The following is a 16,114-nucleotide window of genomic DNA, read 5'->3' as shown; positions in this document are numbered from 1 at the left end:
CAAACATTGTGCGGATTTGATGTACAGTAAATTCTTGTGATCCGTGTAGATGGTAAACACATGTTTAGCCCCTTCTAGAAGATATCTCCATTCTTCCAAGGCAGATTTGATTGCCAAGAGTTCCTGGTCTCCAATAGAGTAATTTCGTTCGGCTGGAGAGAATTTACGAGAGTGGAAGCCACACGGATGTAATTTCTTATCAGAGGAATGCTGGGAGAGGACAGCCCCCACCCCGACTGAAGATGCATCAACTTCTAAGAAGAAGGGTTCCTCGAAATTTGGTTGTTGGAGAACTGGAGCCGTCGTGAAAGCTAACTTTAAGCGAGAAAAAGCTACAATGGCTTCCGGAGGCCACAAACTAGGATTAGAACCCTTTCTCGTCAGGGCAGTAATGGGTGCAACAATGGTGGAGAAACCTTTAATGAATTTCCTGTAGTAGTTCGCAAAGCCCAGGAACCTTTGTATTGCTTTCAGGGAAAGAGGCTGAGTCCAATCACGAATGGCCGACAACTTTTCCGGATCCATGCGAAGCTCCGTCCCCGAGATGACATAACCGAGGAACGGAATAGATGTTACTTCAAAGGTACATTTGGAAAGCTTGGCGTAGAGATGATTCTCTTGTAAACGGTGTAGCACCTCTTTGACTTGAGTCCTGTGTTCGACAAGATTCTTGGAAAAAATCAGTATGTCGTCCAGATATACCACAACGCTCTGATACAGCATATCACGAAAGATTTCGTTGACGAATCCCTGGAAAACCGCGGGAGCATTACTAAGACCAAACGGCATCACCAAGTATTCGTAATGCCCATCTCGGGTATTAAAGGCAGTCTTCCATTCATCCCCCTCTCGGATGCGTATAAGATTATAAGCTCCTCTCAAGTCGAGTTTTGAAAAAATGCGGGCACCACGAACCCTATCAAATAACTCTGTGATTAGTGGCAAGGGGTATTTATTCTTAATAGTAATGTCGTTTAGGCCGCGGTAGTCGATGCATGGTCTCAACCCCCCGTCCTTTTTCTTCACGAAAAAGAAGCCTGCACCAGCAGGGGAGGAAGAGGGGCGAATGAATCCCTTGAGCATATTGGACTTAATATACTCCGACATGGCTTGAGTCTCGGGAAGAGACAGAGGATATGTGCGACCACGAGGTGGCGTCTTCCCTGGGACAAGGTCAATAGGGCAGTCCCAAGGCCTGTGAGGTGGTAACAGGTCAGCAGCTTGTTCCGAAAATACGTCCTTGTACCCTTGATATGCCTCCGGAATGTGCTCTTCATCCGTTTTGGAGGTAACACGGAGCGGACAAACAGGAGTAAGACAATTAGTGTGACAAAAGGAACTCCAGGACAGAATTTGTGACGACTTCCAATCGATGTGGGGGTTATGACTTTTCAGCCAAGGCATTCCAAGAACCAGATCATGGGGCATTTCTGGGATTACCAAGAGTTCCAAATCTTCCTGATGTAGAGCCCCGACCCGCAGCTTAACTGGCCCCGTGCGCCACATTATGAGACCTTTGGAAATTCTAGTCCCGTTGATAGCCGTCAGTGAAATTGGCCGCTCGATAGGCCGTAACTTTAAACCCAAACTTTGGGCACAGAAGGAAGAAACGAAGTTCCCTGCAGCTCCGGAATCCAATAGGGCTTCACAAGACCTGGAGACTGAATTGGAGACTAGAGTTACTGGAAGCAAGCAGTCCGAAGTTGGAGAAGCTTTTGTCGTAACTCCCAGCTTGACTCCTCCGGAACAAGCTAGGTCTGCCCGTTTCCCGGACGGACTTTACAAGATTTAAGAAAATGATCTGCGGCTCCACAGTAAAGGCAGAGTTTACCCTCACGACGACGCTGTCGTTCTTCCGGAGACAGTCGGGAGCGGTTAATTTGCATGGGCTCATCTGAGCTAGGTGAGGCCACCGGCCTAGGAGTAGGATTCCGGAACCTGGAACGATCCGAACGGTTACGTTCTCTTCCACGCTCCTGCATCCGAAGATCCACCTTGACGCAAAGGGAAATCAAATCTTCTAATGGATCCGGCAGATCTCTAGTAACCAGCTCGTCTTTCAGCCGGTCGGAAAGACCGTTCCAGAAGGCAGCTCTCAGGGCATCATTATTCCAGCGTAGTTCGGAAGCAATGGTCTGGAAATGAACCACGTACTGGCCCACGGAACGGGCGCCCTGCCGAACACGGAGCAAATCGGAAGAAGCAGTGGTCATTCTGCCGGGCTCGTCGAAAATCCTTCGAAAGGACGAGATGAAGTTGGTGTAGTTGGAAACCATGGGATCAGATCGTTCCCATAATGGAGACACCCAATCCAAAGCAGAACCTTCCAACAGAGAAATAATATATGCTACCTTGGACCGGTCTGTAGGAAAGTTGTGTGCAAGTAGCTCGAAATGTACCTCGCACTGGTTCAAGAAACCACGACAATTTTTGGGATTCCCATTATAGCGGGACGGAGTAGGCAACTGAAGGCGTGGAGTGACACCGGCCGATGGTTGAACATTGCTGGCAACGGCAACTGGTGCGACTGCTGGAACAGGAGCCGGAATTACTGAGGCCAGAGACGCCTGAATCTGATCCAGACGCCCGGACAACTGCTGGAGGTACTGCATCACCTGACCTTGTGCTGCTTCCTGACTTTGCACTCGAGAAGCCAGGTTCTGGATGGCACTAGAGTCCGTGTTCCGATCCCCCGAGTCCATGTGGCCTGAGTATACTATCACTGACCTGGTTTGGGAGTGTTGTGGACTCGGGGCTTCTTCCGATGACCGGGAAGAGGAACCGCCACTGGGTCGTAGTAGAGATGGCCGGATGTAGGTCTTCCTCATGCAGAACTAAGACGGCAGGCGGGAGGCCCAGAGGAATTCTTGTAGGTCTCCTGTAAGACAAGACTTGTAGAAATAATGAAGGCTGGGGTACTGAGATATTGGAGACACTGTGGTATTGAAGGCACTGAGGTACTGGGAGTACAGGGAGTGCTGGGAGACCCTTGGAGGCACGGAGGTGTTTGGAGGCACGGAGGTGCTTGGAGGCACGGAGGTGTTTGGAGACACCGAGGTGTTTGGAGGGACGAGGTGCTTGGAGGCACGAGGTGCTTGGAGACACGGAGGTAACTGGAGGCACGGAGGTGCTTTGAGGCGCGGAGGTGCTTGGAGGCACGGGGTGCTTGGAGGCACGAGGTGCTTGGAGGCACGGAGGTGCTTGGAGGCACGGAGGTAACTGGAGGCACGGAGGTAACTGGAGGCACGGAGGTAACTGGAGGCACGGAGGTGCTTGAGGCGCGGAGGTGCTTGGAGGCACGAGGTGCTTGGAGGCACGAGGTGCTTGGAGGCACGGAGGTGCTTGGAGGCACGGAGGTAACTGGAGGCACGGAGGTAACTGGAGGCACGGAGGTAACTGGAGGCACGGAGGTGCTTGAGGCGCGGAGGTGCTTGGAGGCACGAGGTGCTTGGAGGCACGAGGTGCTTGGAGGCACGGAGGTGCTTGGAGGCACGGAGGTGCTTGGAGGCACGAGGTGCTTGGAGACACGGAGGTAACTGGAGGCACGGAGGTGCTTGTAGGCACAGGATGCTTGGAAGCACAGGTTGCTTGTAGGCACAGGATGCTTGCAGGGACAGGATGCTTGGAAGCACAGGATGCTTGCAGGGACAGGATGCTTGGAAGCACAGGATGCTTGCAGGGACGAGGGAGCTCTGGATCATAGCTTCCACAGGAGAAACGAAGATACTCAGGCATCGGATCTCTGCCTGGTATCTGATTTTAAATTCCCCGCCCTAGCCTGATTGGCGGAGCAGGCAGGTGACGTCAGACCTGCTCCGCCTCCTTGCCCTTGCTTGTGATGGCGGCGCCCTTGCTTCCGGGAAGCCGCCGGAGAGCAGCGCCGACCCGCCGCTGAAGCCGGAGACTGACAGGGGAAGAGAGGCGCCGGGCAGACCAGGCCACCCGCAGGGACAAGCGCGGTCGCCGCTGCCCGAGGTTCGTGACACACCAATGTGAACTAATGAAATCCAGTGTACCAGAAAGACAGCATATCGAACTTACACTATCAAACAATGAATAATTCCCATAAAGGTATCTTTAACCACCAGTCATCAGATGTGTTAGTAATATGAATATGCAATCACCTTCCCACAGTGATCCCTCTTTAGGGACATACCGTACTCACATAACACAAGGCGTTTCTAATCACATAACGGTTTCTTTAAATAAAGATGCAGACAATAATGATGATAATTTAGAGAGAACAAACAATCCATTCAAGAGTCCCTCGACCTTTAATCCAGGTTTCTCTAAAGGGTGCTTTGTGGAAACATTTAATAAGATTGTCACTGATGAAATTAGAAAATTAAAGAACAATCTGCCAGCTTTCAGACATAATTTAAGACTGGAGAAAGAGAAGCATTAATGATAATGACACAATAATCATAAAGCCCGCCGATAAAGGTGTGTGTGTTGGGGGGGGGGGTGTTGTTGTACTCAACAAAACCCAGTATGTTATTGAAGTTCAATCTCAACTGAACGATGCTGAACATTTCAAAGCTATAGAAAGCTTTGAAATGATCCCTCTATGAAAGTTTTATCTCTCCTGAAATACTTTGTACAGAAGTTTCGAGATCTAGGTACAGTAGACCGTGAAACAGAACAATTCCTCATAAATGGGGAGTTTTCGGTACCAGTTTTATACCTGCTACCGAAAATTCACAAAGACGAGACCAATCCACTGGGACGCCCCATTATAGCGGGCACTAACTCTATCACATCAAACATGTCTTTATTTATTATCATCTTCAAACCTTAGTGATAAGTGGAAAATCACATCTTAAAGATACAAAAGATATCCTTAACAAGTTGGATGTGATAGAGAATGTTGATGGTTTTTATTTGGTGACAGGTGACGTTACATCCCTATACACCATTATAAACCATAAGGATGGAATTGATGCAATAAAAGGAACTCTAGAGAAGAGTACCATAGATGGAGATGTGCAAAATATGATTATAGAGGGTATAGAATTGATTCTTAAAAACAATTATTTTAGTTTCGATGATGTGTTCTACAATCAGGAAGTTGGCATGGCAATGGGGACTAGGTTCGCCCCCAGTTATGCCAATATATTTATGACCAGTTGGGAGGTGTCTTGTGTTTGGCATGGTCATGACTGGGTGGCGAACCTGTCCCATTGGTGGCGTTATATAGACAACGTCCTTTTTCTGTGGAAGGGAGATCTTAAGTCCCTTGAGGGATTCTGTGACTATTTGAATAATAATAATAATTATAATATTAAACTCACATTTTCAATCAGCAAAGAAAGAGTTAATTTTCTAGTTTTAAATATTGGTATTAAGGATGGTAAAATAGAAACCACCACCTATTTTAAACCTTCGGATTCTAATACATATATAGAGGTAACAAGTAATCATTTACCCCGTTGGCTTGAATATGTACCTAAAGGACAACTTACCAGGTTACGAAGTAATTGCACTAAGGTAGAAGAATTTAAAAAGGAAGCACAAAATGTGAAATGTCGATTTATAAGTTAGGGTTATGGCCCGAATAAAATTGAGCATTCCATTCAGGAATTGTCTGATGTAGATAGAAAGCAATTTCTTCAGAATAAGAGAAAGGATATGAAAAATGGGAATCCCTATGCTTTGTCTTTTAATACCAAGTTCAATAGTCAACATCAATCCATTGAATCAATTTTCCATAAAAACTGGCATATATTATTAAAAGACCCCACTTTGTCTATATTATTGCCAGAACGTCCATGTTTCATCTACAGGAAAGCGGATACTATTAAAGATAGTATCAAGTGCATTTACAAATAACAACTGTGGTATGCACACACACCAAAAAGGTTTCCACAAATGCTATAACTGCATTATGTGTAAATCTTGTAAAAATGGCGACAAAAAAAGTTGAACTTTTGTCATAATGGAACGACATATCAAATTAAACCATTCATTACGTGTAATTCCAAATATTGCATATATGCTATTAGATGCTCAAGATCTACATACTGTAGGCAAAACCACGAGAACACTTAAGGTACGATTATCTGAGCATATACACAATATTAAAAAGGAAAACGAAAATCATCTGTTTTTCCTACATTTTCAAAATGTACATAACAGTTAAGTAAAACATATCAAAAACTTTTGGGGCATAGATCAAGTGAAGGAAAATTGGAGGAACCACAATAGGGATTCTATATTAGCCAAAAAAGAATTGAAATGGATTTATGATTTGGATACACTCACACCAAGGGGATTGAATCATGAATTTAAATTAAAATGGTTTCTGTAGTTCGAATTGTTCATTTAAATTATTGGTATATGTTCGAATTATGTTTTTCTCTATAACTAAGTGCCTTAGATTGTTTTTTAGGTCTCTTAAATACTGCGGGTGTAGTATGTGATGCCAGTGGTTGGGCTCCCGGCGGTCAGCGTTGCGGCGCTGGAATCCCAGCAGCTGGCCGAGCGCAAATGAGCCCCTTGCCGGCTCGCTGCGCTCACCATGCTGCGGGCACGGTGGCGCTACGCGCGCCACGCTATCTGTTCTCCCTCCAGGGGGGCCGTTGACCCCCAAGAGGGAGAAAAGATGTCGGTATGCCGGCGGTTGGGATTCCGGCACCGGTATGGTGGTCCTCGGGAGCCCGGCCGCCGGCAACCTGAAGACCACCCAAATACTGCATATAGTCTATAACCATTTTTTTTTATTTTTTCTCTTTTTATTAACTCCAGTGTCATATACAGGCATGGATATTATAATATCATTAAATTACTTTTAGAACAAAGGTTACGTTTTGTGCCTTGGTTTACTGGTAGGCGGGAGCCAGAAGTTTGGATAAGATACATATCACGACCAGCTATGGTAATATTATATATATCCATTGAAGATCGTTTGTGTACTTGCCACATCCGGTTATGGTTGGCATAGTTGGCGGGACCTTACACGTGGTTTATGTATATGCTGCCGACAGAGATACTGTTTAATTAATTTTTTGTGTATCTATGGCTACACATATATGAAATATTTTAATGTCATGTGTCTAGAGAAACAGTCACTGTGAAATTTTGTTTGTTGATGGTTTATCACTTGGTCAATTATGGCCGGTTGGCGGAAGTAACCTATCGGTTGGCGGAACTGTTAGTATGTACATTATGAGTGCGATAAGCGCATATACTGTTCGGCCAGATTGTTGTTAATGCCCGGCCCTACATTTGCAGTTAGTGGTGCACTTCAAATTATTGGACAGCTGATCTTTAGAGGACAGTAACTATATGATTGCATTCATGCTTTAGCTATTAGAGCTACATATATATGGCTATGGTTGGCTGATTGGCGGAAATAGACCAATACCGGAAGTGCCGGCCGCGTGATTGTCGCATCTGGAAGTGGCGCTTGGTTACTATGAGATAATGGTAACTTCAGTCAGTAGTGCTCTCTAACCTTGAAAAAGACTTAATCTAAAGTCAAAACATGTTGGTCTAGGACAGTGATGGCTAACCTTGACACTCCAGCTGTTGTTGAACTACACATCTCAGCATGCCCTGCATCAGTTTTAGCATGGCCAAATAAAACTGTAGCAGGGCATGCTGGGATATGTAGTTCAACAACAGCTGGAGTGTCAAGGTTAGCCATCACTGGTCTAGGAGCATTGCTGACTCATTTATTTTAAACATTTGGGATAAGGATGCATGGGTATTCTTTGAGAGGCATCCATACGGCCGTGTCTTGCCATTCAGGTATACCATTTTTTTCCATCTAATGTCGTAATCCTACACTTGTTTTTATTGTTTTATTTATTACATTTTTTAAGCATTCTAAAGTATTTTTCTGGTCCTTTTACTTTTATGTGTGCCATCTATTGGAGAGTGAGTGTAAAACCACTCCCTTCACAAAAAGCACACATTTGGAGGAAACAGTAAAGAAACCGTTACGCGATTAGAACCACCTTGTGTTATGTGAGTATGGTACGTCCCTAAAGAGGGATCACTGTGGGAAGGTGATTGCATATTCTTATTACTAACACATCTGATGACTGGTGGCTAAAGATACGTTTATGAGAAGTATTCACCGTTTGATAGTGTAAGTCCGGTACGCTGTCTTTCTAGTCCACTGGATTTCATTAGTTCACATTGGTGTAATTGTCAATTCACAAACCTACTACACTACAGTATGTATCATTCATCTGGTTTTGTTTGAGGTATATCTCTTGCTGAAGGAATTACATGGTGAAATGAACAGAAGCTAACGAGTTTTCTACAAGCTGTTTACCGATTGCAAAGATCACATCCTGAAAAGGTCATATTTGGACATTTATGTATGTTTGAACGGGACTGAGCGCTGATCTATACCCAATTTTGTATCTTGTTGTATTCTTAGGAATCTGGTGGTCCCTTTTGTGTATAGGGCTGCATAGGTCTTTTATTGCGCCTTGGGACTTTTCATTTTTGTTTTCGATTTTTCAAATCAAGCTTACCAGCTTTGGAGGATATGCAAGTTACGTTGCAGCAGGCTATCCGAAAGTTGGTCAAGTCCCACGACATTGTTCCAGTACCACTACCGCAACGCGGCAAGGGGTTTTACTCAAACCTGTTTGTGGTGCCGAAGCCTGATGGTTCGGTCAGACCCATTCTGAATCTGAAATCCTTGAATCCTTATTTGAGGGTGTCTAAGTTCAAAATGGAATCCCTGCGAGCAGTGATTGCGGGCCTGGAAGAACAGGAATATATGGTCTCCTTGGATATCAAGGACGCCTATCTCCATATTTCGATTTGGCCTCCTCATCAGGCATACCTGCGGTTTGCCCTGCTGGACGATCGCTTCCAATTCCAGGCACTGCCCTTTGGCCTGTCTACAGCCCCGAGGGTATTCACGAAGGTGATGGCGGAAATGATGCTTCAACTCCGGGTCCAGGGGGTCAGTGTAGTCCGTTATCTGGACGATCTTCTGATAAAGGCAATATCCAGGGAGCTTTTGCTGCTCCATATCGACTGCACCATCCGTCTTCTGGGCGACCATGGGTGGATCCTCAACTTACAGAAGTCCCACCTGGAGCCAACTCAGAGGCTCCTGTTCCTGGGGATGTTGCTGCATCATGTGGTTCAGAAGGTGTTTCTACAAGGCGAAAACACTTCAGGAGATGGTCCACACGATGCTCCGACCTACTCGAGTGTCCATACCTCTTTGCATAAGATTGTTAGGAAAGATGGTTGCCCCATATGAGGCGATCCAGTATGGGAGGTTCCATTCTAGAACATTTCAGTTGGATCTCCTGAGCAAGTGGTCTGGATCGCATCTCCAGATGCACCGGATGATTCAGCTGTCACCTCAGTCCAGGATTTCCCTCCTGTGGTGGCTACAGTTCTCCAATCTCCTGGAGGGCAGGAGTCTTCGGGATTCAGGATTGGACCCTCCTCACGACGGATGCGAGTTTGAGAGGATGGGGAGCTGTCACCTAAGGGGCGCAGTTCCAGGGCTGGTGGTTAGCCCACGAAAGCCTCCTTCCAATCAACATTCTGGAACTTCAGGTGATCTACAATGCTCTGCTTCGTGCCTTTCCTCTGCTCAAGGATCAAGCGATCCAGGTACAGTCGGACAACGCTACGGCGGTGACGAATATCAATCGACAAGGAGGGACAAAAACCAGAGACTGCATGCGAGAGTTGTCAAAGATACGCTTCTTGGTGGAAAGAAATGCAAGAGCCATGTCAGCAATCTTCATTCCGGGTGTGGACAACTGGGAGGCGGACTTCCTGAGTCGTCACGATCTCCACCTGGGGGAGTGGGTGCTCCGCCATCTGGTGTTCCAGATGCTTGCTCCCATCTTGCTCCCCTCCAATCTGTCCTGAACTCCGCAGCTAGGCTTATCTTCCTCTCCCGCCGCACCACATCTGCCACTCCCCTTCAACAAAATCTACACTGGCTCCCATTCCCCTACAGAATCCTCTTTAAACTCCTCACCCTCACATACAAGGCCATCTCTAATTCCACTGCTCCCTACATCTCCAACCTCCTTTCCCTTCATACTCCCTCCCGCCCCCTACGGTCGACTAATGACCGTCGCCTCTCCACCACCCTGGTCACTGCTTCCCATGCACGAGTTCAGGATTTTGCCCGTGCTGCACCCCTTCAGTGGAACGCACTCCCCCGCTCCATTAGACTCTCCCCAACCTTGCAAAGCTTCAAACGGGCACTAAAAACCCACCTATTCATCAAAGCATACCCTCCCGATGCATAACCCAGTGCTTAAGCCGCCCCTCCACCCCCCTGCCTCATGCCGTGAACATCTCAGCTTTGCTTGCATACTGCCATCAGGCTACCTCCCACTTGCCTGCACCTCTTGACATCTGTCTGTCGCCCCTCCCCAATAGATTGTTAGCTCTTCAGAGCAGGGCCCTCTTTCCTCTTGTTATCTAAGCCCTCGTCTCAACACATTTCACTCACAGCTCTCCCCTACTCAACGACCATCTTTATCCTGCTAGTAAAGGCTCATCTCCATCTATGGCCACCAGCCTCTAGTAGTACGATGATCACTCCCTCAATACTTACATCTATTAGCTGTATTATGTCTTGAGAATGTGTGGTGCTCTGTTACCTGTACTCTATTTCTGTTATTTATTTACTGTAATGCAATGTTTTGTCCCCTGTACTGTCCTTTGTACGGCGCTGCGAAACACATGTGGCACCTTATAAATAAAATGTAATAATAATAATAATAATAATAATAATAATAATCATCGACCGATGGGGTTGCCCACAAATAGACATGATGGCTTCTCGTCTCAACAAGAAACTTCCCTGGTATTGCTCACGGATCAGTGACCCTCAGGCAAGGGCAGTGGATGCACTGGCGTCGTCTTGGCTGTACCGGCTAGTATACCTGTTTCCTCCGATCCCATTGCTCCCAAGGGTGCTAAAGCGTATCAGGAATCAAGGTGTCCAGGCAATTCTAATCGCCCTGGATTGGCCTCGGAGGGCGTTGTACGCAGATCTTCTGGACATGTCCGTCAAAGGGGGGGAAGATATAACATGTGCAGAGAGAGTTAGATTTGGGTGGGGTGTGTTCAATCTAAAATCTAAATTGCAGTGTAAAAATAAAGCAGCCATTATTTACCCTGCACAGAAACAAAATAACCCACCCAAATCTAACTCTCTCTGCAAATTTTATATCTGCCCCACCTGCAGTGCACATGGTTTTGCCCAACTGCTAACAAATTTGCTGCTGTGATCAACTCTGACTTACCCCCATAGAACAAACATAATGGATGTAAAAAAGATATCCTGGAATCATTTTGTTTAACAAAATTGAATCTTAATTTTTGACTCCCCAAAGTATCCCCCATTTGCAGATATAACTGCCGATCACACCTGTGACATTATTTTTACAATAGAAGTCAAATACTGTTCGGGAAATGTTTCCCAATACTGTTGCAGAAGTTCCCAAGCGTGTGATGCACTTGTAGGGTGATTTGCATTCACCTTGGTGTCTAGTTCATCATGAACTAACTCAACTGGTTTTAAGTCTGGAAACTGTACTGGTCATTCCATGATTTGAAGCCTACCTTCTTGTTCTTTTCCTCTAAAGTTGTTCATACATAGCATTGAGGGATGTTTTGGGTCAATATCTTGCTGTATGACAAACCCTTGACAAATAGGCATAGACCGCAGGATATTGCATGGTTTAAAATTCTGTGGTAGCACTTTTGGTTCAGAGTGCCAGCCGCTCTGTCCATGCCTTCGACTCGGGATTCAGCTAGAGAGCTCCAAACCACCATGTTTTCTCCTCTATTTTTGACAGTTGGTGACACACACTGAGGAACTTTTTATTATTATGCCGTCATATTAGTGGCTTCTTTATTGCTCAAAGTGTTCCCGTCACAGTTGGAGCTGAGGCTTGCTTTGTTCAACCAGTATTAAGCTGTTCTTGAAGTTGTTGTCGTGTGAGCTGCCTATCATGCAGACTGTTGACTCTCAGAAACTTGTCTTTAGTTGTGGCTTTGGGTCTGCCAGACCTCTTCATGTCAGTTTCCATGTGCCTATTGATGGAATAGAGGGTCTAATTCAGTACTGATCGCTGTATTGCGAAATCGCAGAGCGGCCGATTATCGAATGACTGCGCATGCTGCGTACGGATCATAATGCGCAGGCCAAACTCTAAAAAACACTGCGTCTTTTTTGATCGCTAGGCGAACGCAGGCAGATTGACAGGAATCGGGCGTTTGGGGGTGGTAACTGGCTGTTTTCTGGCAGTATCTGGGAAAACGCCGGCATTCCCAAGAGTTTTCACAGCAGTTGTGTCACATCAGCTCCGGCCCCGATCAGCCTGTTTCCATCACACTGTAGGAGTAAGTCCTGGGCTATGCACAGACTGGAAAAATAATTCGCTGGTGAGTGAATTGCGAACAGATTTGCAGCTGACTGACGTTTGCAAAGTTTTTTTGCATGGCGTACGCAGACTTGCACAGGGCGGGTATTTCACTCTGGCTGGATGACGTCTATCAGATCGCAACCCTCTGCATTCTTGAAGAGGAGCGATCACGTCTGAATTAGGCCCAGAAAACATGTGCCTCTCTCCCACTGAGCCCCTCAATCGTTTGCATAAGCTTTCAAGGCCGTTGTGCAGAACAGCTGTACGCTCTTAACCCTCTACTTGTTTCCAGAAAAGGGCACTTTTTTTAATAACTGACAAATCTACATTAATGTTCCATTTTTTTTTTGTTGTTGTTTTTTTTATAACCACTAGCAGTTTACCACTTTTGTACCATTTTAGGTTAATTACTGAATTGCTTAAATGATATTACTAGAAAAGGGGCTATTCTAAAGCTACTGATTGGCAGCATGTATAGTTTTTGTTCTGGTTAGATTAGTATAATATTGTTTCCTGGAGCAGGCTGGTAGATCAAAAAATAGAGCAGAACATTTTTATTTCAAACTGAGCTTTTTAAGTAAGATGGGACGCGGGGGTGGGGTGTATGGTGGTGGTGGGGGGGGGGGGGACTGAACTGGGAGTAAGGGTGAGGGCCAAGGCCAAACTGCTCAGGCCTTTTAAAACAGCCCCAACCATTATGAATTGACTATACAGGTTGAGTATCCCTTATCCAAAATGCTTGGGACCAGAGGTATTTTGGATATCGGATTTTTCCGTAATTTGGAATAATTGCATACCATACTGAGATATCATGGAGATGGGACCTAAGTCTAAGCACAGAATGCATTTGTGTTTCATATACACATTATACACACAGCTTGAAATTAATTTTAGCCAATATTTTTAATAACTTTGTGCATTAAACAAAGTGCGTGTGCATTCACACAATTCATTTTTGTTTCATATACACCTTATACACACAGCCTGAAGGTAATTAAATACAATATTTTTAATAACTGTGTATTCAACAAAGTTTGTGTACATTGAGCCATCAGAAAACAAAGGTTTCACTATCTCACTCTCACTCAAAAAAGTCTGTATTTCGGAATATTCCGTATTTCGGATTATTTGGATATGGGATACTCAACCTGTATCAAGGGAATTATAATGTATGTGTGTAATAAATGTATTTTATGGTTCCACTGCTCTATATAAATGTGTATTTATAAAATCACTGTGAAATGTTTCTGAATTGTAAATCTGTTTCCCTGTGTAGTGTTTGGGGAAAATATTGCTAATAGATCAGGGAGTTTCTATCTAGCAGTCGTGAAAGGACTATTATTTTCATCCAAATCATTCTTCTTTGAGTGCATTCTTGATAAATTGACTTTCAGAAAAACAGCTCTTGAAATCTGTAAACCTTTCAGTAGCAATGATGATGTGTTTTTTTCCAGGTATGTCTGCAGTCTGGTCTACTATGGCATGACATTAAATGCAGGGGAGCTAAAAGGAAATCTGTATTTGAATGTGGCATTGTACGGTCTTATTGAAGTCCCAGCTTTTCCACTCTGCCTGTTTTTTATTGAGAAGTCCTGGTGAGTATGAAGGGGATATGTATAATGTAATCAATGTTATTATTACACCCATTGTAGTTACAATCTGGGGAATAATGTAAAGGCCCATTGGTTCGATTTTAAACCGATAAAACCCAGTGACCAGGCTAGCGTGTTCTTCTCTGTTATGGATAAGCTACCCACACTTATGTATGACTTGGATATGCTTACTGACCATGAATAAGAAGGTACTAGATTAAGAGACTACAGTGACAAAACAGGCTCCAAATTCAGAAGCACAAAATGAATAGTCATTGCCATAGCAGCAGTAATAAAACAGGTGCACCACCAAATCAAGAACCAGGAGTATAGTCCAAAGCAACGGTCAGGGCAGGCAGATAACATGCAAGGTAACATTAGCCGTTGCAAGGCTAATTTTCCTCACTAGACATTCTTTGTCTGCCGATCCACTCTCAGTCCCTTTGTTGGTTACTCTATTCTACCGTATTAAATATACAGTAAAATACTCACACGACCATTAACCAAACTACACCAACAAACATCTCTTCGCTTATCTCAAAAAATCTTCCATCCCAACCCCTTCGCTCATCACAAAATCTACATCTCTCATCCACACTGATTATTCGCTCCTATTCACGACAGCAGGACTTTCTTCGGGCTGCACCCACTCTGTGGAATCTTCTCCCATGCGCTATAGAACTCTAGTCTACAATCCTTCAAGCGCTCTCTGAAAACTTACCTCTTCAGGAAGGTTTATCAAATTCCAAAACTGCCTACATAACCTTCATAACGTTACTATCCAATTACATCGCCACTCTACAGTCCACACACATCTTCACGTATTTTCTCTTTCTTCACTTTCCCATTCTCCTGACCCCAGGCCAACATTGTTGTGCTGTGTGACAATATCATACAGCCCACCCAGAACCTTTGCAATGTGTTGTACTATTGTGCAATAGATAAGACCTATAGTATCCTTGTGTATGTATCAATACCTGTTTCCCTATATATTGCAAGCATGGAAGCAGGTTCTCCCTACCTCTATTACTGTCTGTTATTACCCAGTTTTGTTTTATCACTGTTGTTTCCAATTGTAAAGCGCGAATATGCTGTGCTATATAATAAACTGTTAATAAATAAGTAAATTAGCAATAGTGCACTCAGAATCTTTACTGAACTGCAGAGCCATTGCCTTAGACTTATAGAAATGAGGCCAAGTTTGACAGGACAGTCCCAGAGATAACTATGTTTTTGTCAGGCCTCAGAAGTTATTAACACACATTTTGAGGAAATGTGCACTGATGGGGACTAGGAGCCGGGCTCCGTCTTAGCAGCACGGCAGGATGACGGAAGTGCCGGGAGGAGGTTAGAAGAAGCCGGTGACGTGCTGACTGCTCCGGCCAGTCCCCAAACTCTAGCTGCGGTCGCAGGGTGGGAGGTAAGTCGCGGGTATAGCCACAGCCTTTTATCCAACGGAGCTCCAGGAGACGAGTCTGGGTGCAGCAGGAATCTGAGAGGAGCCAGACAGGGAGAGGTGGGCGACTGTCTGTGTCCTTTCAGACCCTGTCAGTCCGACTTTCAAAAAAAAGTCGGATTGACATTGTCGGGAATGGACAAATCATGTCGGATTCATTGAATAGTGCTTTGTCGGATCCTTTCCGACAATGCTTGTCGGAAAGGATCCGACTCTTATTGAATATACCCCTTATTACGACCGCATACTGTATGTGAACTTATTACTACCACATAAGGAAACTTAAGCAGTGATCAAATGTTGAACTGCGTGAGATGTGTGTGGATGAGTTGTCTTTTTTGTATTTTAATTTATGGATGTGACATTTAGAACTGCGGCATAACAACTCTGTAAACGTCACTTGTTCCTCCACTTACAGTATGAGTAAGTACAGTAAGAGTGTTCCTTTTTGTGGTTGTCATAAATTCCTAAGTTATTATTTAAATTAACCATTTGAGTGGTCTAATGGCCTTTGACTCTCAACGATCATGAGTCAGTCAAGTGTCCTGGAACCTAATTATGGCCTAAGGGGTAAATGTAGTATAGCAGCACTGATTGTGCCGCTATAACACTTCCTGCTTCGCCTCATTACCGAAGCGAAGCCGGTAGGGACATCGATAAGATGTACCAATGTACTAACATCTTGTCTG

At 44.9% G+C, this 16,114-nt stretch overlaps 1 protein-coding gene across 3 annotated transcripts in view; it reads left to right on the top strand.

Annotated features, from left to right (window-relative positions):
- LOC135056445 (solute carrier family 22 member 15-like) overlaps positions 1-16,114 on the top strand; it is a 469,036-nt gene that overhangs the window by 174,525 nt on the left and 278,397 nt on the right. For all 3 annotated transcript variants that reach the window (XM_063961635.1, XM_063961634.1, XM_063961636.1), the window contains exon 7: positions 13,832-13,972. In XM_063961635.1, the coding sequence (XP_063817705.1) occupies positions 13,832-13,972 (141 nt within the window). The remainder of the gene's footprint in view (positions 1-13,831; positions 13,973-16,114) is intronic.

The sequence above is a fragment of the Pseudophryne corroboree genome, chromosome 3, assembly GCF_028390025.1.
Source record: "Pseudophryne corroboree isolate aPseCor3 chromosome 3, aPseCor3.hap2, whole genome shotgun sequence".
NCBI classification, from domain to species: domain Eukaryota; kingdom Metazoa; phylum Chordata; class Amphibia; order Anura; family Myobatrachidae; genus Pseudophryne; species Pseudophryne corroboree.
Note: the sequence above shows the minus strand (reverse complement) of the source record. Positions and strands in the feature narration are given on the sequence as shown.